This window comes from Melanaphis sacchari, unplaced genomic scaffold (genome assembly GCF_002803265.2).
Source record: "Melanaphis sacchari strain LSU unplaced genomic scaffold, SCAv2.0 Contig36_pilon_pilon, whole genome shotgun sequence".
NCBI lineage: Eukaryota > Metazoa > Arthropoda > Insecta > Hemiptera > Aphididae > Melanaphis > Melanaphis sacchari.
Window position 1 is genome coordinate 1,986,088 of NW_020271232.1, and position 24,066 is coordinate 2,010,153.

General features: G+C 25.7%; 3 protein-coding genes across 10 annotated transcripts in view; 1 reads left to right on the plus strand and 2 right to left on the minus strand.

Annotated features, from left to right (window-relative positions):
* Nucleotides 1–306: 306 nt before the first annotated feature.
* On the minus strand, nt 307–1,128 carry LOC112597012 (dnaJ homolog subfamily B member 9-like). Its single transcript, XM_025342913.1, has 2 exons — nt 1,088–1,128; nt 307–974 (listed from the first exon to the last, which is right to left on the minus strand). The coding sequence occupies exon 2, from the start codon at nt 962–964 to the stop codon at nt 344–346; it is 621 nt and encodes a 206-aa protein (XP_025198698.1). The 5' UTR covers nt 965–974; nt 1,088–1,128; the 3' UTR covers nt 307–343.
* Nucleotides 1,129–1,334: 206 nt separating this feature from the next.
* Nucleotides 1,335–3,147, plus strand: LOC112597013 (actin-related protein 2/3 complex subunit 3). 2 transcript variants are annotated; one of them, XM_025342916.1, is made up of 5 exons: nt 1,335–1,442; nt 1,550–1,612; nt 2,361–2,543; nt 2,625–2,820; nt 2,895–3,147. In XM_025342916.1, exons 2-5 carry the CDS (start codon nt 1,607–1,609, stop codon nt 3,050–3,052), a joined length of 543 nt encoding a protein of 180 aa, XP_025198701.1. In that variant the 5' UTR covers nt 1,335–1,442; nt 1,550–1,606; the 3' UTR covers nt 3,053–3,147. The 2 variants fall into 2 exon arrangements, with proteins under 2 accessions (XP_025198701.1, XP_025198700.1); XM_025342915.1 differs by lacking the exon at nt 1,335–1,442 and having other exon boundaries at nt 1,449–1,612.
* A 1,948-nt stretch (nt 3,148–5,095) lies between these two features.
* Nucleotides 5,096–24,066, minus strand: part of LOC112596915 — a 78,861-nt gene continuing 59,890 nt past the window's right edge. For 6 of the 7 annotated variants that reach the window (XM_025342783.1, XM_025342781.1, XM_025342779.1 and 3 more), the window contains 6 exons: nt 18,205–18,258; nt 9,922–15,702; nt 9,627–9,674; nt 8,346–8,459; nt 5,783–5,819; nt 5,096–5,209 (listed from right to left, as the gene is read on the minus strand). In XM_025342783.1, coding sequence (XP_025198568.1) covers nt 5,167–5,209; nt 5,783–5,819; nt 8,346–8,459; nt 9,627–9,674; nt 9,922–15,702; nt 18,205–18,258 — 6,077 coding nt within the window. In that variant the 3' untranslated portion in view covers nt 5,096–5,166. The remainder of the gene's footprint in view (nt 5,210–5,782; nt 5,820–8,345; nt 8,460–9,626; nt 9,675–9,921; nt 15,703–18,204; nt 18,259–24,066) is intronic. The other variant, XM_025342785.1, reaches the window with a different exon arrangement.

A 24,066-nucleotide genomic window follows, 5' to 3' on the forward strand; every position in this document is an offset into this window, starting at 1 on the left:
GGTTATCAAAAACAAGTTGTATTTATCAGTAATTTACAAAACCTTGCAAAATTCAAGTTATATTTTTTAGTGTATGTATATTATATACATTATATAATATGCTTGTGGTTAAATTATAGTGAATTTAAATATATAATTAATTTACTATTTATAATTTTAGTAGCTGTTTAAAACCTAGTAAACTATCAACCTGGCTATAAGATATAAAATAGGTACATACAATTTAACTAAGACTCAAAATAATCACATAACAATATTAATATTTATAGAATTTATATTTGATTCTTAAATTTTTATCAAGCTAATTTAAAAAATACTTGAAATTTAAAATAAATTATTAATTTCAATCTTCTTGTTCATTTTTTTCATAAGATTCATGTATTCTTCTACGTTCAGTTAACACATTTTTCAAATGTTCAAACATTGTTATTAAAATATAAAGACTTGAAAAAACTATAATTGCCAATAAGTTATAAGAATTTAATTGTGAAGTATATTCTTCATTTATTTTATTCCTTGTATGCCTTTTTCGAGTTTCATATTGTTGCTTAAATGAATTTGTATAATGAGACTTAGACCACTCTTCAAAATTATAATCTCTGCTACGGACATTGGTTTTATAAATATTATTTTTTGTACTCATTGTTTCAAAAGGTTGTTGTTTGGTAGTAAATTGAGAAGATTTTTGATTTAGATTAGCACCACTGTCGTATAATTTTCTTTGACGTACATTTCCCAAGACTTCATATGCTGAAGTTATATCGCGGAAAATTTTTGCAGCTTCTTCACTTCCTTTATTTTTATCTGGATGATATATCATCGATAGTCTGTAATAAGCATCTTTTATTTCTTTGTGTGTAGCAGTTTTAGGGATATTAAGCGCTTCATAATGACTTTTGTAAGCTACGCAAATAATTGTATTTACACTAAAACCATTAAATAATCTCTTGTAATTGCTCCACATAATACTATAGCTATAACAAAAAAAAAAAAAAAATAAGTAATTTATGTACTAAATTATAAGTAATAAATAGACATATTATAATAGATAAATGTTATTTTGTAAGTTATACATTTGAGAACTTACTATGTTTCTTAATAACATTTTGTAATTTTTAAAGTCTCAATTATTGAGTTAAATGTTCAAAATGATTCCTAGTTTTTTCAAAAAGATTTACTTAATACATTGATCACAATTTACTAATTTAATCTATTAATTTAAGTCATTTCAGTAATTTTTGTGATATTTTGAATTTTGATATAAAGATAATAGGTATAAAAATTTTTATCATATAAAAACATGTGTTCTAAGCAAGAATCATACAAGAACTCGTCATTGAATCATCACAGAATAATTTACTCTATAGTATGTCCCATGTATTATGGTGATAAGTGATAATTGATAAGACATGAACGAAATTGATATAACTTACAATTTTATGGTGAGTTCTATTAATTTAGATATTATTAATTTATAACTTATTTAATAGCTATGTTCATAAAAGATAGTTTGTTTTAATCATATTTTATTTTTATTCGCCATCTATAGTCTTCACAACAGTATTGATTTGTATATTTTCATTTCTCTTTGAAGTGGTGCAGCATCATGCCAGTAAGTATACTGAATAATTTTTACCCAAGTGTTTAAATTTTTTCGAAACTTAATATCATACTAGTCTGGTTAATGCTGTGGACTGTTGAATGTGTTGTATTGTTGTATAAATAGTTCGTTAACTTTTGGTTGTATTCTGAACACTAACACTATATTATTTTGTATTTCATATTAAATGTTTATTATAATACACTAAATATTAAAAAAAATATTGAAATTATCAACTAAAAATGTTTTATACAGTGTGTCTATGACACGGGTGTTGACCATTTACTGTACAAAATCCCATCCTAATGATTTAAGTAGCTTAAATATGACATATTACTTACATCACTATTATGTATCGAGTATGGTTTCTAATTTAAAGAGAGTCAAGTGTTATCAACACTTATTATAAATGCATTGAATAATAGCTTAAGTTAAATTTTAAAACTTGTTAGATTTTAATGATTTTTTATTCATATTACTGGCTAACAAATATATTATTAATAAATTGTCAATAGTTCAGAAACTTTTAATTTTATTTTATATAAGTTATAAAGAGATAATTTATTGTGTTTTCTTATTTATTTATAAGATTTGAGAGTACAATAATAGATTATCAATTCCTTTAATAAAGAGAAATATCGATATAAACTATAAGTTTGATGAATTATTATAAGTATTCAGGACTTGAAATAGAATACATGCAATCTATCCATGTATTATAATCAAATAATTATAAAATAATTTGTTATTATTTTATCAGGCCTATCATTCTAGTATAAAAGATTACCAGCAATTGACTGGAAATATGGCAATAGTTCCAATAAAGTCTCAATACAAAGGCCCTGCGCCTTTGCTCAGCCCAACAACTGCAGACATGGATATAATTGATGAGGCGTTATCTTTTTTTAAAGCAAATGTTTTTTTCAGATCCTACGAAGTTAAGGTATTCTTTAATTTTTAATGGTATAATTTACGAATTACTAAATTAAAATTATTAATTTGATGAATTTTGGTTATATTTTAGAGTGAAGCTGATCGTGTTGTGATTTATATTACTTTATATATAACTGAGTGTTTAAAAAAACTTCAGAAATGTCAAAGCAAAGATCAAGGAATGTCTGAAATGTATTCATTGGCACTTTATAGATTTGATATACCTGGAGAGGCTGGGTTTCCATTAAACTCAGTTTATGCTAAACCGTCATCAACTGGTGAAGCAGGTATTTTGACATTAAACTATTTATTTTTCAAAATTTAATCATTTTTAAAAATAATTTTTTTTTTTTGTAAATAGATATTATGCGTCAATATTTGGAGCAATTACGAAAGGAAACTGGCCGAAGAGTTTGTGAAAAAGTGTTTTCAACTGACGATGGAAAACCATCTAAATGGTGGTTATGTTTTGCTCGTAAGAAGTTTATGGAAAAATCATTGCTTGCTCCAGGTCAATAATCTACTCAACATTTAATAAGGGCTTGCATTATAATTTTCATTGGTTGAGCAAACTATTAATGCGTATTTTATTTTTGTATTTATGTCTGCTCTTAATCTATAATTATTTATATTTTTTATTATTAAAACATAATTTTTATTAATTTATCTTATTACAATATAGTAATTGTTTAAATATTTAATGAATACATTTTTTTAATACAAAAATTATTAATTTTGATATACTTTTATTTTATTTATTTTAAAATCATTTATTATTTGTTTACAATCTATACAATTAGTGTACAATAAGTATATACAATATACATGTTATATACCTTTTTACGTACAAATGTATAATTAATAATATTTATAACTTATGTATTTTAAAAATGTGCCAACTATTTCAATTAAAACTATTAATAAATTTATTAAACTTAAGAGCATTGGAGTTGATAAAGCTAGTGAACCAAAACTTATGGTTTCACTAACAATATTTTCAAAAGAAAAAAAAGCTCCATTAGAATCCACTAAAAAATAAACATGTTACTATGTTAGTTGTTGTTATTTAAAAAATTAAATTTGATTTTGCTGTTGGTAAATTGCAAGCTTCAAAATTTTGAAAGTGATAAAAAACTTTTCAGTTCAAAAAAAACATAATATTTTTTTCTTCTTAATTTTCTTCATACTCCACATTATTGATCTATAATTATTAATTATTTTGACAATAATATAATATACATCTCAGTATAAACATGGTTTAAAGTTTATCCAATATTTCCTATTCAAGGAATGGTCATCAGTTGAATTATGAGGAGAAGTTCTTGACTATTTTATAGGCCGAAAAACTTATTCCACAGTTTTAGTCCTTATAGATGAAACAGGTAATGGTGCTAATAAAGTAATATTCTTGATAATTTAGACTAGATAGCTGGGCACCTAGTACTTACTACTTACTTTATGGAAAAAATCATTGGCGCAGTACTTCCATTTCAATGTTATTGGATTGATTCTATTTATTATCTATGAATATTAAATTATCTATTTAAATGTATCAGAAAAATTACAATACAATTTAAAAATAAATATTAATTATTTTTATTTATTGATATTAAAAAAATGTATTTATTTTCATTGTTCAGCTCAACATGAATTCTTCATAGAATATAGGTATATGACTACCATATGTACTAATATACTCATTCACTTTTTTTGTATTTTTATTTGATTTTACCATACGTATGATAGGTTTAAGTACATTAAAAATAAGTAAAATATTGATGACAGGATATAGGTTTAAACAAAACAAATAAACACATTTATTGATTATTAAAAGCATCATATTCATTCATCAAAAATAACGCACAGCCTATATAGATACAACAATATGTTTTTGCCTATTAATTTTAATTGCAATGGGCTGTCATTTTATTTAAAAGTAAATTTTATACAATATGACAAAATTTCATTAAGTATGACATAAAATAGGTAACAATAAATTATTTTGTAGTTAAAATAAAAATATCAATAATAAGTTATAATAATGGGATAATATGATGAATAATAATAATATGTATATATATATATTATGTATACATATTTATTATATATATATATATAAAATATAAGTATAGGTATAGACTAACTTCTATTTGTAGCCATGTAGGTAGGTTTATTTAGTAAAATATTTGTAAGACAAACAAGAGATAAATGTTAAGCAATATAACATAAATAAAAATTGTTAATTTCAATATCATATGAAGTACTTGAATACATATAATAATTATTATCTAAATAATAATTCATTATTTTAGAAATAAATATTCAAAATTATGCAAATTATATTGGTACAAATATTAATGTACCTACTCATATAATTTAATTTAATTGCAAAATGAAATCGAATAGTATTTCTAAGTATAGGTAATAGGTACCTAAATGATGAGAACTTATTATATTTATTAATACTTTAAATAAGTACATGTATTCAAATATTTATTGGAATGTAGCTTTCCATTTACATATTTTTTCAGATTGATCTACCAAATGTTTTTACATTATTAATAATATTTTCTAATAATAATAGTGACAAACAATTTATTTTTAAAATTAAAAAATTATATTATATATTGACTTCACAGTTCAGATACATTTTCTTTCGATTTTGATTTTCCGGTCCTGAAATAATTAAGTATTTTTCATTACCAAGTTTCTTTGTAAATAAAACAAGTCAACAAAAAATATAGAAATTTATTTATAAATTATTATTGTGTGTTTGTATTTTATTCGTAATTAATATGACAATTTGATTAACTAGTGACGTTGCATTACGGTTTATTCTGAAAATATATCATAGTATTGTTGACATGTTATGTTTTGGGTAAAAATTATGTGTAGGTATTTGGTTTTAACATACTATCATTCATTAATTATTATTTTTAAATTGTGAAAATAACAATCTATGTAACAATCTATTTTTTATACATGGTTATAAGTTTATGATTTATCTAAAGGCTGCTTATTGAATAAGATTGTTAGAAATATATTTAATAAAAATTCAATGCAATTTTTTTCAAACTATTATTTACAAAATGGTAACTAAAATTATACATTTTTTGTCCTTGGTTTTAAACTTTTGTTTTTTTTTTTTTTGTGATTTCTTTATACGCCAAGATTGTTAGTAACATCATTCATATTTTATTATTTTAATTTCTAATTTTGAAATTGTATTAAACACAATTATATACATACCATCCAGATGTACTTGGCTTTGTAATGTCATCAGTTTCTAAAACAAAAATTATTTTTATTCATTTTATAGTTTTTGACATTAATTTATGTATTATGTAGGTACCTATACTATCAAACAAAACTTAAAACCTGCAAATTATAATGTGTATAAAATATTGTGACTAAGGTCAGATTAAAAAAGACAAATTATGTAGGTATCTATAAATGAATAACTTCAATGAAAAAATGAATCAATCTATATATATATATATATATATCAGCAGTTTTCAACGTTTTTTTTACCTGAGTATCTCCAATCCATTTAAAAATGTTCATGCGCCTATCACTTAAGAACTTTTTATTTTTGTTTATTGAAAAATGTGTGAATAATTTTTTTAGCATACCACTTATTAGGTATCTACATATCACTATAGGTACCATAGGTTGAGAAATTCTAATCTATGTAAAGTATGATTGCATGATTAAAATTATAGTTATTTACAACTGGAATAATAACTGTGGCTAGTTTTTCTTTTGTAGGTAATTAATTTAAAAAAATTGCATTGTATAATAATAGCTGTACAAAACAGTAAATGATCCAAGATATCAAGCATTACCTATTGATCATAAAGAAATTATTTTATAATAGAAAATAAGAAACTGTTATGGTTTATTGTTTAAAAAAGGTATATTTAGTAGTTAATTTCATTAATAATTTTAAATATTATTTTTTTAATGTATTGTGTATATATATATAATACTACTTCACTCTGTGTCTTAGTGTGTGATTAGGTTATGTAAGGTACCTACCAAGATAAGCTATACTAAAACAATCAAATGCAACATTTCAACTTTGCAAGTTATTTCTTACTATTCATTAATTTTTTAGTCAAGGATTATTTTGCTTCTATTTATTTTACAATCACATGTCAGGTATAACATAAACCTTAGGCATGTGTGTATTATACACATTCTAATTTATATATTTTTTTATTAAATTAGGATTTATGAAAACTGTGTGAACAAATATTTATTTCACTACATAACTATAGGTAGGTAAGTATTTTACTTAGTTATCTATGTATTTATATCAAAGATACGTAATTCATAATTGCACACGTTTAAATTTATTTATTATAATTCAATATTGTTTAATAATAACTCTTGAGTTATTTTGTATCTTTCATTAATTAAATTGAAGAGAAATTTATTAAAAATGCATATTAATCGCTACATTTTATATTTAAATTATGTATGTATTAAAATTATAAGTATTTTTATGCTCTTAATATTTAATGACATTGAAAAAATTTAAGTACCATAGTGATACAAATTTTTTTACAATACATAAGAATATCATTTTTTTGCACACAATAAAACATGATTTATTTTAATTCTATTAAATATTCATTTATAATTATAAACAGGTACCAGCTATTATTGGTTTATAAGTATAATTTATAGATTAAATATGCTAAAAGATATTTTAAGTTATAAGTGCTGATTATAACTTCATAAAAATACTAACTCAATTGACATAGATTTAGATTATCATCTTTAGAGCAGCGTTTCTAAAACTTTTTTATCTGTGGAACCCTTTTTGATGTTCACTTTTATCGTAGAACCCTTACTTTTTTTTAGCTTTTTAACTTTTTTAGGAATATTTTCAATAAAAATTATATTTATTTCATGCAATAATAATGTGTTAAAGGTATTTGATTTATAAAATATGTTAAAATAAAAATAATAATAATAATTGTATATAATAATATTTAGATTACTTTAATTAGATTAAATTGTAATTTTAACGAGATTAATGAAATTGCTTATTTTATTATTACAAATATTCTAATATTGGGGGTTTTATTGATGAAAGTTGTTCAAACATTTTTTCCCAACTATCTGCTTCTTATCTTTAGTTAGATATTTTGAGGTAATTTTTTAAAATTTTTCAAGAAAATTACTTAAGCTTCATGGAACCTTGAAGTGATCTTCATGGAATCCCAGGGTTCTGCGTAATACAGTTTAAGAAACACTGCTATAGAGAATAGAAGTTTGTATTATCAAAGGTATGACCTAAATGCCATAAAAAATGTAGATATGTATATTATAAATATTAAGTACCAATACCTTTTTGAAAATTCTAGAATTGAGTTAGTAGGGTACTAAATGTAAAAAATAAGTAAATGCTTATATACTGTATGTATTTAATTTAAGCATAAAAATAGAAGAGTGGTCTAAAATAAATAACCTTTATGCATACCCAAGTATTTTTTATCTCTTAGGTTAACCATATTAATAGATAATAATTTTTTTTTACTAATTATAAGTATATGATTTATTTAAAGACTATTCTATAATGCTCTGTAAGAACTTTCACAATATTAATTAAGATAATAAAAGATGTATGTGTTTGATAAGTATTATATTTTTATCATACCTATTAAGTTTTTCATAATATAATTAGTTATGAAGAAAATTAACTTATTGTGTAAAAATTAGATAGCCAATAAATGTTAAAAAATAATTTTCATTTAAATTCATTATTTTTAAAATCTTATTATTTAATAATTTAATTATTAACCAGTATTTATTTGATGTTGAAAGCGCCAGTCATGCTCGCGTAGATCTATTTCTGTATCGTCGTCCATACTAATTTCACACTTCAACTCCGGTTTTGATGCAGCCACTTGCAACTCTACCAATCACCACAAAAAAGCGTCTAAATCTAATTACTAATTTAAGTATTACTAATATCTAAGAACTAAATACTAACATATTAATTTTTATCGAATTTCTTAATCTAATACCTACGCAATATATGCATTATTATTATTATTTTTTAATATTTATATATTTAAATATGTACAAATGGATAATATTTATACATAAAGATATTTTTCAAAAATTTTATCTTTTATAAAACGGCGTCCCTAGATTAATTTGTGTGTTAGGGAGAAATAGAGGCAACAGGTTCAAACATAGTTTTTGCAATAATCTAGTTCTTAATTGTTTTTTATAATATAATTGTTATTATTTATAAGTAGGCCACGCGTGTTGTTTCCGTTTTACTTATGGAAAACATGAAAAACTGTAAGTTCAGAATAATACATTTTACTCCGTTATTTTTAATCCTTTAGTGAATTGTTCTATTATAAAATTTAAAGCTAAGGATATTATTAAGTATGAATTTGTTGATATTTTAATTTTGAAACAAATTATAAATATAAATAAAAAAAATAACAATTATTTTAAAATGCTATCATAATTTGTTTTAAAATAGATAAAACATAAAATAAATTTTGTATGGGCCGAACATAATATCCATATATTTAGATTTTGTAATAGGTTAAATTATTCTAATAATAAAAGCCAGGATTAAATGGATTATTCTGAACGTAAAATGTTTTATCTTATGCGTCAGTTATTTGAAGACCATACATGTACGTACATAGGTGAATCGTTCTTTCAAGAGAAAATAGAAAATTTAAGTTACATATTATTAATACTTAAAATAAATATACCTAACATAGATTAATATATTAAAATGTATCAATTTACTTTATTATTAGTAATTACTAATTAGTATATACATATATATTAATAATTCATAATTTGTTTACAGTTTTATTAATATTAATAATGTAAAAAGAAACATTTCAACAAAGAAAATATTTTAATAAGCTACGATGTGTGAGAAAGGCAACTGATCTGGTCTCTTTTAGAGATACCTCTGTTTTAATAAAATTTAGTGAATACACAGTTATAAATAAAGTAGATATAATTTAATTTTTATTGGGCACTAACTGTATATTTTGTAAATTATTTTTGTTTCATGCATTTGTTATAAATTAAAATTATTTACCTTTTTTTGTATCATTATTTGATGGTCCAGTTATCTCTTCAGACGATCCTATAACATTTTAATCATATTATTTATTTAAAATATCGGTATTTGAAAGTGTTAATATAAGTGTTTTATTATTGAAAAGTTGTTATTAAAAATTCTAACATTCAATTGAGGTTTTATTTTAAAGCATGCAAAGGTTATTAAAATATGGGTTTATGAAGAATATAGTATTGGAATAGTAATGAAAAATACAATGAGTTTATGTACAGATGAAGATGACCTTATATTACATATCTAATGCACGTAATACCTGCAATATGTGTTGACGTTTTCTTACTGATTTCAAATCCACTAGGGGCATCTTTAGAAAGTTTTCTCAAACATTCGTTTAATTCGTCTTCGGAAACGCCTTTATTTGTTAGCTCTTCAGTATCAAAAACCATTCGTTTTTGTACAATTCGTGTAACAAATATATTTCCATGCTCATCTGTACGTTCCATATCCTCTTGAAATTCGCCAGGTGAAAAGTGTTCTACAAAATCTTTTATAATTTTTTCTTTTTCGGGTCCTTTTGCCGTTACTTTATGTATTTCTGCAGGCAATCGTATAATTTTGTGAGTGAATTCTGTTCCATCTGAATCCTTTTTATATGTTTCAAAATTTTCATGTTCATCAAACCAATCATTTTTATTTTCAGTTTTATCTAAGCCTTCCATACTGGATACCATAGTATTGGAACCTCCACTTGTGAAACTAGAAGACATGTTAGATCCAGTTTCACAGTGGTAAGTGGCATTCGTTGATGTGGTACTTATTGGTCCTAGTGAATCATTGCTACCTAAAATTAAACTGTTTCTGTATGATGACTCTTTAGAATGATCATCCATAATTGGACTACTAAAACCACGACTTGAAACACTTGAGTTCATGCAGTCATCATAATCGATTTGTTTTCCTTCAACAAACCCAATATTTGGCATATGCTCAAGAGAAGCCGACACTTTCATTTCAGTAACAATTGTTTTTAAGTCAAGAGATTCTGTGCTAGTTAAATTATCATCTTCTGATAAATGTTTTTCAGAATAATCTTCGTTTTGTTCTAAGTTTATCTCAGCCTCTTTGATGATTTCATTGATTTTAAATAATCCTTCTTCATCTTCTAATGATTTTTCAGTAGCTAAAGCTTTTTTTTCAATCATCTCAGTCTTAAAACAAGCTGCTTCTATTGTTTCAAAATCTTTAAGAGAAGTTAATGATAAATCATCTTTTCTGCTATTAGAAGAACTTGTAGTAGATGCTAAAGATCCCGAAGATTTAGCTTTCATTGATTCGATTCTTACCAACTGTTCTAATCTTTCAAATTCTTGTAGGGAATTCACGGATATATTATCATTTTCTAATGATTTTCCTAAGTATTTTTTACTTTCTGGAGTACTACTAAATGATTCTTTCATACTGCCAAAACTATCAATTGAATGACTGACTTGACTACCAATACTCCCAACTTTACTGCTTTGCAAATCGTCTGTATCTTCTTCTTTGATATCTTCAAGGGGAGGTCGTTCATACTCTATATTGTATCCATAAACTTCGTTTATAGTATTATCATCTTCAAATTGAAGTTCTACCCATTTTTGATTTGTAATTTCTAATTCAAGTTGACTTTTTGATCCCGGACTTTCTGAGTCTGATTCATGTTGAGATGAACCAGCGCTGCTCAAATTTTTATGAATTATTTTAGTTTTTCTTTCAATTTGTATTGCTTTTCCTTCAGAATCATCTTCTCTAGCTTCTTTTCCTATTTCTTCTATAACTACAAATTCATCTTCTGAGCTGTCTGCAAGTTTTTCTTCAATATTATCAACTAATTCGAAGGATTCACTTAATGAAACCGATTCTTTTTCTTCTATTTCTTCAACATTTTCAAGAACTGTTTGTTCCTCAACAGTCCATGAAGGTTCTTCGTGTGGGTCATATTCTTCATTAATTATGTATTCTCTACCCTGATCTGTATCTGATGATTCTTTACTACTAATTGATGCTGGGGTTTGTGGGGTTGAAGATTTGATTTCCAGTTCTTTTGCTTCTAGATCCAAGTCAGGATAATGAAAACCTCGATCAACCAAAGGAGCCATATGTTCCGTTATCATAATATTAGGAACAGTATCTATAGAATTTTCTATTAAATCATCTTCATCTTCTGAAAAAGGATCTTCTGGTATTGTGGGGGGTAAAGAAGCAGGTATTGCTGGTGATACATGAGGTACCATTTGAAAAGCGGCATCTGATTCGGCAATATCATCAATATGTTCAAAACTATGTTTATCAGGTATACTTCCATGTATATCAAAGTTGTGTTTATCATGTATCAAAGTAATTTCTTTTTCTGAATCTAAAACGTGTATATCTTTCGATGATAAATTTTCAAATTTCATTTTAGATACATCTTGAATATGTTCTAAATGCTGATTATCAACTTTAAATTCTTTAGATAAACTTGTATCTACACTTTCTTTGTTTTCAATAGTGTCAAAGTCTTCCATTAATATTTTACTAAATGAACTACTATTTCTTCGGTGTCCTTTTTTTTGTACTTCTTCTGATTTTGTGGTCATTTGTGTACATATATTTTGGCAAACACCATGTTCTGTTGGTATTGAAGATGATAGAATCGTTACAGATTTGTTGTCATTGTCATAATATTCGTTTTCATTTTGTTCCGTCGAAGTTTCAACAGATTTTGTATTTTCATCGTTGAAGCTAAAACTGTTTGTTCCAGATTCTGGAAATCCATTCATTGCTTCAACAACGGTTTGTATTGCTTGGCCTTCTGTACTCGATATACTCATACTAGCATCCTCACTAGAAAATAACTTTTCTTCGTGGGATGATGAATCAGATAAGCTGTCACTGGTTATATGTTTTGGCATAGGATGAAAAGTCATTTCATGTGATCTTTTCATTTTTTGTGTATTTTTTTCACTATTAATAGTTGGCTGAGAAAATGGTTGGGTTTTATACATGCAACTATACTTCATTTCAGTTAACTCTGCTATAATTGGTAAAGATTCTCCTCTAATTATATGCATTGGTATTTCTTGTTCATATGGTTCTATTTTATCTTCATCTTCTAAAATTGAGTTTGAACCATCTTGGTCAAAATCTAAATCTCCAGTTGATGCAATAAGTGTCTCAGATGCTTCACTGTTTTCTACTGAAGCAAGGTTTCCAGAACTTTCAGAATCTAGAGATTTCATTGATTCTCTTGAACTCAGTGAACTTATTGCAGTGTGATACTCATTTGATGGTACGGAAATGGCAGATTCATACTCAGAAGATCCAGCTAAGAGGCCATCCACGTCTGACGAACATGGTCTACTAGACGACGTGAGATCAAATGAATGATAATGGCTGTCACTTGAACTGGAATCTGCAGGTTTTTTTGATGAGAGTTTATTAATATTAATGGAATCAGATTTTCTCAAAACAACGGTATCAAAATTTACTCGTTTTTCTTCACGAATATCAATTGAAGACGACGATGGTGAAGTTGGTGAGTGTACGGAATTTTCTTTTGAAGGAAAAGATTCCGTGCTTGGTTGTTTGATTAGTGACTTTGATGAACATGGCTCAAATTCTTTTATAATTGTTACTTCGTTTTTATAATCGTTCACTGTTTCTTTCAAAATACAAGATGTTGCTCGGTATTCTTTTCTATCTATATTATATATTTCCAATCCATCATCTGTGGTTTGTTCTGAGTGCTGTTCTTCTTTTATCAGTTCATCATCGAAATCCTTTATTAATGTATCAACGTGTTTTTCATTATTTATACTGTCCTCAGTTTCCCCGTGTATAATTTGTTTATTTTCTACTTCAAAACATTCTTTAGAGTGAAATTTATGACTATCATTTTTTACGAAATGTTCATTAATTATTTTCCCCTTTTCAGTATTTGATGTTTCACTCGAATTAAGAATATCATGAACACTATTATCATCATTGGAATTGTAATATGATCCAAGTTCTTGTGTTTCTATTTTTTGATTATTTTCATTGATTACCTTATTTTCAAGAACATCTGTTTTAGTTTCATTGCAGTGTTTATCGGATATAAATTTATGATCAATCTGCCCACTCGAAAAATAAGTTTTTTGTTGAGATTCTATTCGATTATTGTTTTGGTTTTGTTGTTCTCTTATACACGCTTCAATAATTAAATTATCTTTTTCCTCTTTATAATATTTTTCTTTTTCATCATGTGAAGATTGTCTATATTCATTAAATATATCCTGGTCATCATTGGAGGGATTTGTTTTAGATTTTTCGTAATCACTTTCTGGAATAATATGTTCAGTGATATTTGATTTTGTTAGTCCTTCGTATTCAATTTCAAAACCACTACTTTTTAAATCCTCATCTGTAATTTCAATGCTCGAAGTAATAGTATCATGTTTTGATACACTTTTTAATTGGTCCCTGGATTTTTTCGCTAAAACTGATTCCATAATTTTTAATTGCAAATCTTTTCCTTCCATATCTAAAAAGCCACTATTTTCAAGTTGTTGAAATTGATCAGGCGATATCATTAAATGATGTAAATTGGCCAACACATCATGACGTTTCGTAAGCTCGATTTCAATTTCATTAATTAATTGTACCGCTATAGTTTTAGCTAGTTCTACAGTCATTTCTTTTTTTGTATTTTCACGAGATTCTATAGAATCAACTTGTTGAACAAAATTTTTATGGAAAAGACATTGATCTTTAATATCGATGTTCTCTAATTCTTGTTCATCTGTTCCGAGCTGAGTGACTTCCCATATTGTATCTGGAATGTGTTCTTCTGGAGTGTGAATAATACGATCTGGTACAATTTGTAAACACATATTTTTTTCGTTTTCTATTTCATGATGTAATTCGTCATCAATCATTGAAGAATCCATTGATTCAGTATGTAAAATGGATTTTTCTTTTTCTTCAATAAATGAACAAGAGTCCGAAGGAATTTCATCAATATGATCTTGAGTTAAACTTGATGAATTTTTGTCTTTTGACTGTTTTGAAATAACTTTGTTTAATTTTATTTCTTCAGGTAATTCATCGAGTACAGATGATTCAGCAGATTCAGTTTTTGTAATTGATTTTTCACTAGTACTTCCTGAAATTTTATCAGATGAAGAATGTATTGAGTTCATTGAAATACTTTTTTCACATTTTAAGCCTAAATATTTTTCTTCTGGTATTAATGAATCTATTTGCTCATCCAATTCATTTGAAAAGATGTGTTTATGAATTTGGCGATTAATAAGAACTTCTTGGCTTGGTGACTGTTGATGTGTTGTAGATTTCAAAGATTTATGTTCAGGTGAAGATTCTTGTTCCATTTGTATACCCTCCATCTGAGGCTTAATTTGCTGAATATACTTTTTAGAGGAATTATGTTCAGTTTGATGAGATGGCAATGACATTGATCTATTTTTTGTGTCCATTTTTTTTTTATTTGAATACTGAATATATTCTGTTTTAGTTGAAACTTTATCATCAAAAACATCTTCTTGAAAGCCTTCATTTTCAAAAGCTAATGATTCTTCTCCATATTTTATAATATATTCAGTTTCAGAATCTAATCGTTTAGTTTCTTTAATATCATTATGTTCTTCTTTTTGTGGTATATGTGGTTGTTCACCGAGCAATTCCGACTTTAGACAAGTGAGCTCAGAAACTACAGTTTTTTCTGTAGTTTGGTTACTTGTCATTGGCTTGTTGTTCATTTCAGGCACTTCTGCATTATCAGAAGTACCGAATGAACTTGTGAAGTATTCTAAAGAAGCATTGTTAGTTAAAGATCTTTTCGAATCTTTTATTGGAAATGAAATGCTATATCTAGGTTTCGGCAGAGGAGGTTGATTAGTTTTAGTTATTTCTTCCCAAAATTGTTTTTTTGTAGTATAGTTTACATCATCTTCATCTAAAGAAGATGTAACACTATTGTCAATGGAATGTCTAGGATTTGGTTTAGGTGGGATTTTATCTATGGAGTTTTGTAGTGCTAAGTTGTTGGCGTTAGTTGTTAATTCTGGGCTGCGCTCTGTACACACAAATACATACAAACAAAATACAGGATTAGAATATTGGTTATTTATACAATGGTTAACTAACTAATACAAACTCGCCAAAAAGATCAAGTCCTAGGATATTTATATTATATGGATTTCTATTTAAATTAAAAAAAAATTGTTTGTAGATCAAATATCTATAAAGAAGCCTGAATTTATAGTGCTTTATTTTGTTTTGTTATACGTTGATTTATATTTTGATATAAAATTATACAAAGACAACAAATTAATTTATTTCATAGAAATCGTAGTGCTATAAGATATACTTTACTGCCATGTTTATTATACCATTCTCTTTTTTCTATTGTTAGTATTGAAAGAAGCGTTATTATTCTATTTAGCTTCTAAATGCAATTCAATTTACCAGCTCCATCCCATATTTGATTCGCAACATCAACCTCTTCATTTGATAATTGGGAAATTATTCTATGATATTCTCCTTCTACTGCTTGTTTAGCAATTGGACTATCTTCTAAAGTTTCTGAAGCCATACGTTCAAATCTTCTCTCTACCCTCTTTAAAGTTTTTTCCCCAACATCTGTTTCCATTTCAAATTTCATTTCTTCTATGGCATTTTCTTGATTAATAGCAGATATAGATACATTAAAGTCTGAATCATTTTCGCTGTCACTTTGTCCTGGATAAACGATTTCATCATCTTCTGATTCCAATCGAAACGTAACTTTTCTACTTGGTAATTTCTCTGGAGGTTCAGTTACTATGTATTCATAATCATTATCAGATTCACTATCGTCTTTGTGAATTTCTCTAAATGTTGGTCTTTGGTGTGTTGATAATCTTTGAGAACCCCCAACTCCATTCCTTCGAATTTTCGGAGAGGATATTATTGGGATAGGAGAAGAGCAATCTGATAATTGTTCAACTTCTAAAGATTCATGTGGATCTGAATCAGAGGAACCAGAAGATAACTCTCCAGAAGCTGCTAACTTAGCAGTTTCTTGTTCAATCAACATATCTATAAGTAAATTAGTAAGAGTTTCATCGTGGTTACCAGGATCACTCAACATTGTCTTTAACTTTTCTTGTACAGTATCTGGAGATATTTTTGAATAATCAACTGGTTTCCATTCGTCTAAGTGTTCATAATCATCTGGTACAGTGTTCTCTGAAGGGGTTCTAACCATTAATGGTCTTATTTGAGTACGATCGTTTTCTGAAAACGATTATTTCTCAAAAAAGTTATACATCAATTTCTTTATTTTTATTTATTAACTGTGAGGAATTTTAAAGGAAATAAGGAATTAGCAGTTAGTAGCTTATTGTTATAAAAAAAAATCCAGTATTACACTCGAAAACAACACACCTCACCTGTTTTATTATGTGATAGCCATATACAATAACCAGAATTTCGATTCTTTGACATTTTTGATGCTGATTTTTTATTCTTCTTAGGAGTAAAATAACATATTTTAAATGATTCAGTCAATGATTCTTGTGAACCTGATAAAAATATATGTTGTTCTGATAATGGCAAGCAAGGCATAGATCTATTCCACCACCTGTATGGTAAACTTGCGGTATTAAAATTGCCACGGAAACTTGGCCCTTGAACTTCTTGAATGTTATTGGATTTTGGAAATCCACAATGATTTATTGTTTGCATAATATCGTTTAAAGAATGTCGTATTTGGTTTTCTTGATTTTGAACATCATTTAATAGTCGATAAATCCTTTTTTGGACATTGTCTATGCTACCAACTCCATTTGACGAGTTTTCTGATTCTGATTTTTCGACTCGAAAATGATTTGTTAAATATTCTTGCTTTTCTACTTTATTTTCCAAAATTTCCACAGCCTTAACTAATTTTGCTAGTTCTTCTCTGCTATGGCTAATTACTGTGTTGATCAATGTATTTTCAAAATAATCTGACCTTTTGTGACTGAATAATTCATTTGAAATATAATCTAAAGGTCATGTTATGTTAATTAAATTATTTACATAAAAAAAAAAAAAAAAACAAAAATCAAACTATGAATACATTATAATATATTATATTTTATTATTCTATAATATATTTTTATTATTATATAAAATTGAAATACAAATAAAATACATTTCATTAAAACTGTGATTTAATTTAATTCAATTATAAAATAATTGGTAGTACTAATAGTACTATGTATGTAAATAGAATTAGTTATTTTGATTTATTAATGTTTTCATTACTTTCTATCACATTAAAACAACGTATGACAAAACGTATTAGTGCAAAATGTTACATGTTTAATATTTATTTTTAAGCATTAATTGTGTTTTTTATTCTAAAAAGCTATTTGATTATATTAAATAAATACCAGTACAATGAGCAAAGCAGGGAATTGGCGTTTATTTAGTTTCACTTGGATATAATGTTTGTATAATCTTTTTTGCAAGTTTACATCAAAACTGTGTAATGTGTGTGGTATCTAATTATTTTAAATTTGAAATCATATTTAATTAATTGATTACTTACCAGAATTATCTATAGACTTTGCATTTTGTTGTTGAGGTTGATTGGCTTCATTCCCTAAAAAATAATTTAAACATTAAACAATATTTACGAAAATCAAAATACAAAAACAAAAATAATATTAATATATTACTGTAATAAATTAATATAATTATGCTGGGTCGTACAATAGTTTAATAAGCATTTAAATATTTTAAAGTTAAAAGTTTTTAGTTGAATAATTTAATGTAGTAAATCTTGTACAACCCATTATTAGTACACTATTTTATAATTATTAATTTTTGTTAAAATATTAATTATATTATATATAGGTATATATATAAATGTTATTTCATACATTTTTAATTATTTTGTGACTTAATTCATTTTATGTTGTGACTTACATAGTATTTATTTAAATGTTAGTTTAGACCATCACCTTTAATATATTTTAGCTGGTAATTACCTATATTGGATTTTTTTTTGGTACAGGTATAATTATATATTTGATTTAAATCACATATTTTTATGCTACTATCCAAAATTGATAATTTTTTGAAATTGAATTTTCGTTTCAATTTTGGACTACCACACATACTTTCAAAAATATTTATTACATCAGAGACATGTTTTGTAGGTTCAAATTCAATTTTCTTCTGCTCTGGTTGTTTTTTTATTTCTTTTTGATTAAATATTTTGAAAGCCGATAGTCGTGTTATAGGTGAAGGGTGTAATCTTTCTATACTCGTAAATTTGTCTTTTAGGGAGTAAACTTTTACCAGAGGCTTTTTGTCCATTATAATTTGTGTTTGAAATGGTCTATTTATATATAATTGTACTATATTTATAGGTTGAACAATAGTATATACAGCAATATACGTAAAATATTTATTTTTAAAGGTTTTAATTGTTCCGTACGTGAATAAATCTACTTCAAATTGTTGTTTTGGATCATATAAGCTACTCTTAATAAAATAACCTGGTTCTAATGGCTCTAAAATGTTTTTGTTACTATAATCCGACAAACCCCTACCTGTGATCATTCCATCATTAAACCATCTCATTGATAAATTTCCGTAATCCCTACCAACGCTTAATAATACCGAATTCTGGCTCTGAAAGTCAACAGAAATACTAAATCCATTTCTGTTGTCATGAATTATAAATGTATTATTATTTTCTTGATTTTTGATTTTATTTGTCTTAATATTTTGATCTTGTTTAGAAATGGCCATATTGGTTAGAGTAGGTTCAGACATGTATTTCGATAATGTTTTTTTTTTGTTTTCTTCTGAACGTTTTTTAAAACTTTCTTCAACCTCTGAATTACATCGATTTTTATTTCGATATTGTTTTTTACCATATTCTGTTTCAGATGTCATATTTTTTTTTGATGCCAATACTCGATTTTTATGTTTATATTTACATCTATCTTGTTTAACAGTTTCTATAGATTCCACTACACCTACATCTATATCATGGTAATATGTGTTATTGTTTTTAAAACACGATTCTGTGTCTCCGTATTCTTCAGCTGTTATAATTTCTTCTTCGGATTCAAAACCTTTAACTTCTTCGTTTGGAGATTTTAGCCAAATAGGGTTTGATTCTTCTGATGGTGATAATGCTCTTGTTATTCCATCTTTTGAGTGAAACAAAATTTCTCTGTGTGGTAGTGGAAAATAAGAGATTGATTCTAAAGGGGGTTCTGTGTTTTTATCTTCGTTAATTATTTCCTTATCATCTGTGAAATGTTCAATATCAGTAAGTTCATCTATAACTTTATTGTTTTTTTCATATCCTTCATCTTCACTTAAGTCTTCGACATCTGTCAGAATGAAATAATCTATAGGCCCTGGTGATAAATTAGGAGTTCGAATATAATACTTTTCATCATCTGAATCTGATATAACTTCAACATCTGTATAGCTATTCAAATCTGACAAACACGGAGAAAGTGACTTTGGTATATGTGCTGTAATGGGTGATTTCAATATAATTCTTGATTTATGTCTGGTTGATTTAGGAGAAACTGATCGTGGTTCTTGTATTTGAATATTATTTTCTTTATTAGCTCCATTCAATAGATTTGCCACTTCAATGTCTTCCTCATTGGACTCATATGCAGTTATTGCAATCTGGGGTAAGCTTTTTTTGATTTCTTCTGACATGTCATCAGATAATAAAAATTGATTTGAATACTCCAAAAATAAATTCAATTCTATCGACGAATCGTCAAAAATGTTTGAGTTTATCTGTGAAAATAATGTAAGGTTAAATGAAATAACGAGTATAAAAATACTCATTTGGACTCATAAAAATAATTTAAAGCTTCACCACATTTTTAAAATATATTTCTTTGGCTCTAATCATAGAGCTTTAGTAAATTGTAATTTGTATTATTATTATCAAGTTTAAATAATAAAAAAAGGAAAAAGTATGCTAATAATTGTTATAAATAAATATGAATAAACCATTTAGAAGATTTTGAAAGTTTGGTTTTGTTTGGATTTTGTTTCTAGGGAATTTTTTTTTTTTGAACATTTATCATTTCATTTTCAAATAATATCTACTCAGCTTTCAAAAATATAAGAAATGAATACATTATCTATATTTCTTAAATGCATAATTAGATTTAAATTTAAATTATATTTAAAAATATAATAGTCGCCAAAAAAGTTTATTTTATTACATTTTAATTTAATAATAAATATATTAAGGTAATAACATATTTTTTTTAGATATTTTGTGTATACACGTTATAGAAAATATATTACGTCAAAGAATAAATATATCCCAAAGAGTTTATATATTTTCCAAAGATTATATATTTATTCCATTGGTGAGAATAAAAATGCCAAAGTGTACATATACATATATTACAAAGAATATGTATTAATTTCATGGATGAAAATATAAACGCCAAAGAATTGGTTTATGTTCTATGAATGAAAATATATTTTCCAAAATTTTTAAATTTCCTAAAGAATATATATTTGTTCTGGTGATGAACATTTTTATGTCAATGATCAATAATAATAAAAATGATCATAAAAAATAAAATAATAATAAAATCCTAAAAACGATTCACTTATTATCTAATTAATTGAAAATTAATTGATTTTAAAATAATTTTTTACAGAGTTGTCTGTTTAATATTCTGTACTACATATCATAATTCATTTTTAAAATTTATTCCCTACTTATTCTCTATCGTGTTGATGTTTTATTATGTATTGCTATTTACTACGTCAATTAATTCTATAATTATTTATAATTTCTTGTACACTTTGATGTATTATTGTTCAATATGAAACTGACAATCTATCTTATGTGTGAATGATTTTTCGTCAACATTTTTAATGGTTTTGGGTTTAAAAATTTTATTTAAAAAAATTATTTATACATATTTTATATGTAAAATAAAACACAATTTTATTTATTTAACACAACATTTAAAAAAATAGTATTTTGTTAAAAACACGAATATATAACGATATAAAATAATAGCAATAATAGTAATAATAATAATAATAATAATAATAATAATAATAATAATAATTGTATGACTGTCACCGTTTTCTATCGATTTAGATAGAAAACTTTTATTTATTTAAATTAAATTTATTGACAGAACTATTTTTTATTGCCTTGAAGGCTTGAAAACAATAGCAATTAAGCAGTAAGTAGTACCTCTAAATTGGTCTTGTAGTTAAAAATATTCACCTAGCATAGAATTTCTTATCTTACATACTAATGTATAGAGCAGCGTTTCTCAACCTTTTTACTGTGGTGACTCTCTTTTTGAATTTCGATATTTTAGCGACCTCCTACATATGTTTTTTTCATAAACTTGAATAGACTATTATTAATTATTATAATAGTATTATACACAATAGTGTTTTATATTTATTGATTTTATTTTTTCATTACTTTATTTTATTATTTGAGCTTTTAAATTTTTGTATTTTTGCATTTGAATTTTAAATCATAGGTCAGTGACCCTAATTAATAAGTTGGGTGACCCCTAAGGGGGTCTCGATCCCCAGGCTGAGAAACACTGGAGTAGAGGATAGTATGTATCTATATTGTTAAAATTGTTGATTTACTACTAGTTTAGAGGAGCAGTAAAAAAGTCAAAATATTTTATCAACTAAACAAATTTTTATCTTTATTCTGCTCTTCTAAACATAAAATATTAGTGATTACTAATATTTACAATGTCATTTAACATGTACAATGTCTTTAATTACACATTTAAGAAGTTACTGTACTGTTGTAATTTTTTTTTAAATACATAAAGTATACTAAATTTGTACACCCAGAGATTGTTTCGGTTATAGGAGTATAACTATTTAGTTTTTATAATAGTTCATAATTATTTGGGAATTAAAAATTTATAACTATATAGTTATAATATATTGTTTTCATATAAAAATATGGAACCCTTCAATTTCTCTATATATTATGTATTGTATGTTAGTATGTATGCATGTATATAAATATAATATTTTTTTATTATTAGAGAAAAGAAAAACAATATATACACACAATTGGTACAATAAGTTAAAATTATATCAAAATACATTTATCGTAGTATAAATGTCTGATAGAAGAAGCTACGAATTGGTAATACTCTGCTTATTTTAATTATTATTAGAGTAGTTTTGTAAATTTTGCATAGTGAACAACACCAAATTATGTACTTACACCACTTAATTTAATTAATAACTATATAAATACAAAATTTTACTTATTGTAAATTTTCGATAAATTATTTTTTTTTAAATCTTAAAAATGGTTTTTATGAATTGAAAATTCTGTTGTAATTTTGTTTACTTGTTGGTTTATTTTAAAAATAATTGTGTATATACCTCGGAATCTCGATTGGTGTCTGAGACTGAAGAATGAGTAGTTTCCTCATCGTCTAATGATACTGATTCTGTTATAGAAGTAGGTTGTTGTTCGGACATTGATGAACAAGGAGAACGTTTTGGTTGCTCATATACTAATTCTACAGACGAAGCACGATCTGAGGAATTTGAGAAGACTTCTGATGTAATTAATACTGAACTGATTTTTTTATCAGCCTTTAAACACCTGTGAGCCGGGCTTACTGGTAATGATGTTGGGCTTATTTTTCTAGGTGACGATATAAAGTCAAAACCACTTTTTGTTGATGGAGCACTTAAGACTCTTGGGTCCGAAACAGATGATGATTGTGTATCCAAAAGCGATAAATTCTTTTTACTTGTCATTTTACTTGAATTATCTTTAATAGGTATTTTTGATGGAGACGTGGGAACTTTCTTTTGCTTATCAGATATTATATGCTGATATTTTGTTGAAGTATCGGATGTTTTACTTTGAAAATGAGAAATGTTTTCTAGTTTTCTATTGCGGGATTCAGTAGACGCCATATAATTTTTAATTTTAGGTTTGGGAGAAGTTTTTGGTATTTTCACAACTTGAATATTTTTTAAGTTTTCATTTACAGTTGTTTTACGATATTTTTCAATTTCTGGTTTTTTCAATTTTTCATTTAATGTTTTATTAATTACCGATAATTTAATTGTTGTATCTTGTGATTCAAGAGGATGTAAAACTTTTGTCAAAGTATTACTTATTGGACGTTTAGAATCTAATAGATTAAGACTTGAACTTTGTTCACTTCTTGAAAAGCTTTTTTTATTTACGGTAGTAATTGATTTTGTTGAAGATTCGTTTGAAATTTTAGCTGAAGTTGCAATTTTTGTTAAAGGTACACTTTCACATACTTTTTGATTATTTTTAATATTAGTCTTAAATTCTTGACGAACATTTGTTTTTTTTATAGATGACTGATTTAAAGATTGGGTTTTAGATGTAAATGTTGAAGATTTGTAT

What these genes read in the sequence shown, in the direction of transcription:
- LOC112597013 (XM_025342916.1), top strand. An exon ending in TCAGATCCTACGAAGTTAAG is followed by an intron (nt 2,544 to 2,624) that starts GTATTCTTTAAT and finishes GTTATATTTTAG; the next exon opens with AGTGAAGCTGATCGTGTTGT. An exon ending in GTCATCAACTGGTGAAGCAG is followed by an intron (nt 2,821 to 2,894) that starts GTATTTTGACAT and finishes TTTTGTAAATAG; the next exon opens with ATATTATGCGTCAATATTTG.
- LOC112597012 (XM_025342913.1), bottom strand. Translation starts at nt 964, where the DNA reads ATGTGGAGCAATTACAAGAGATTATTTAATGGTTTTAGTGTAAATACA.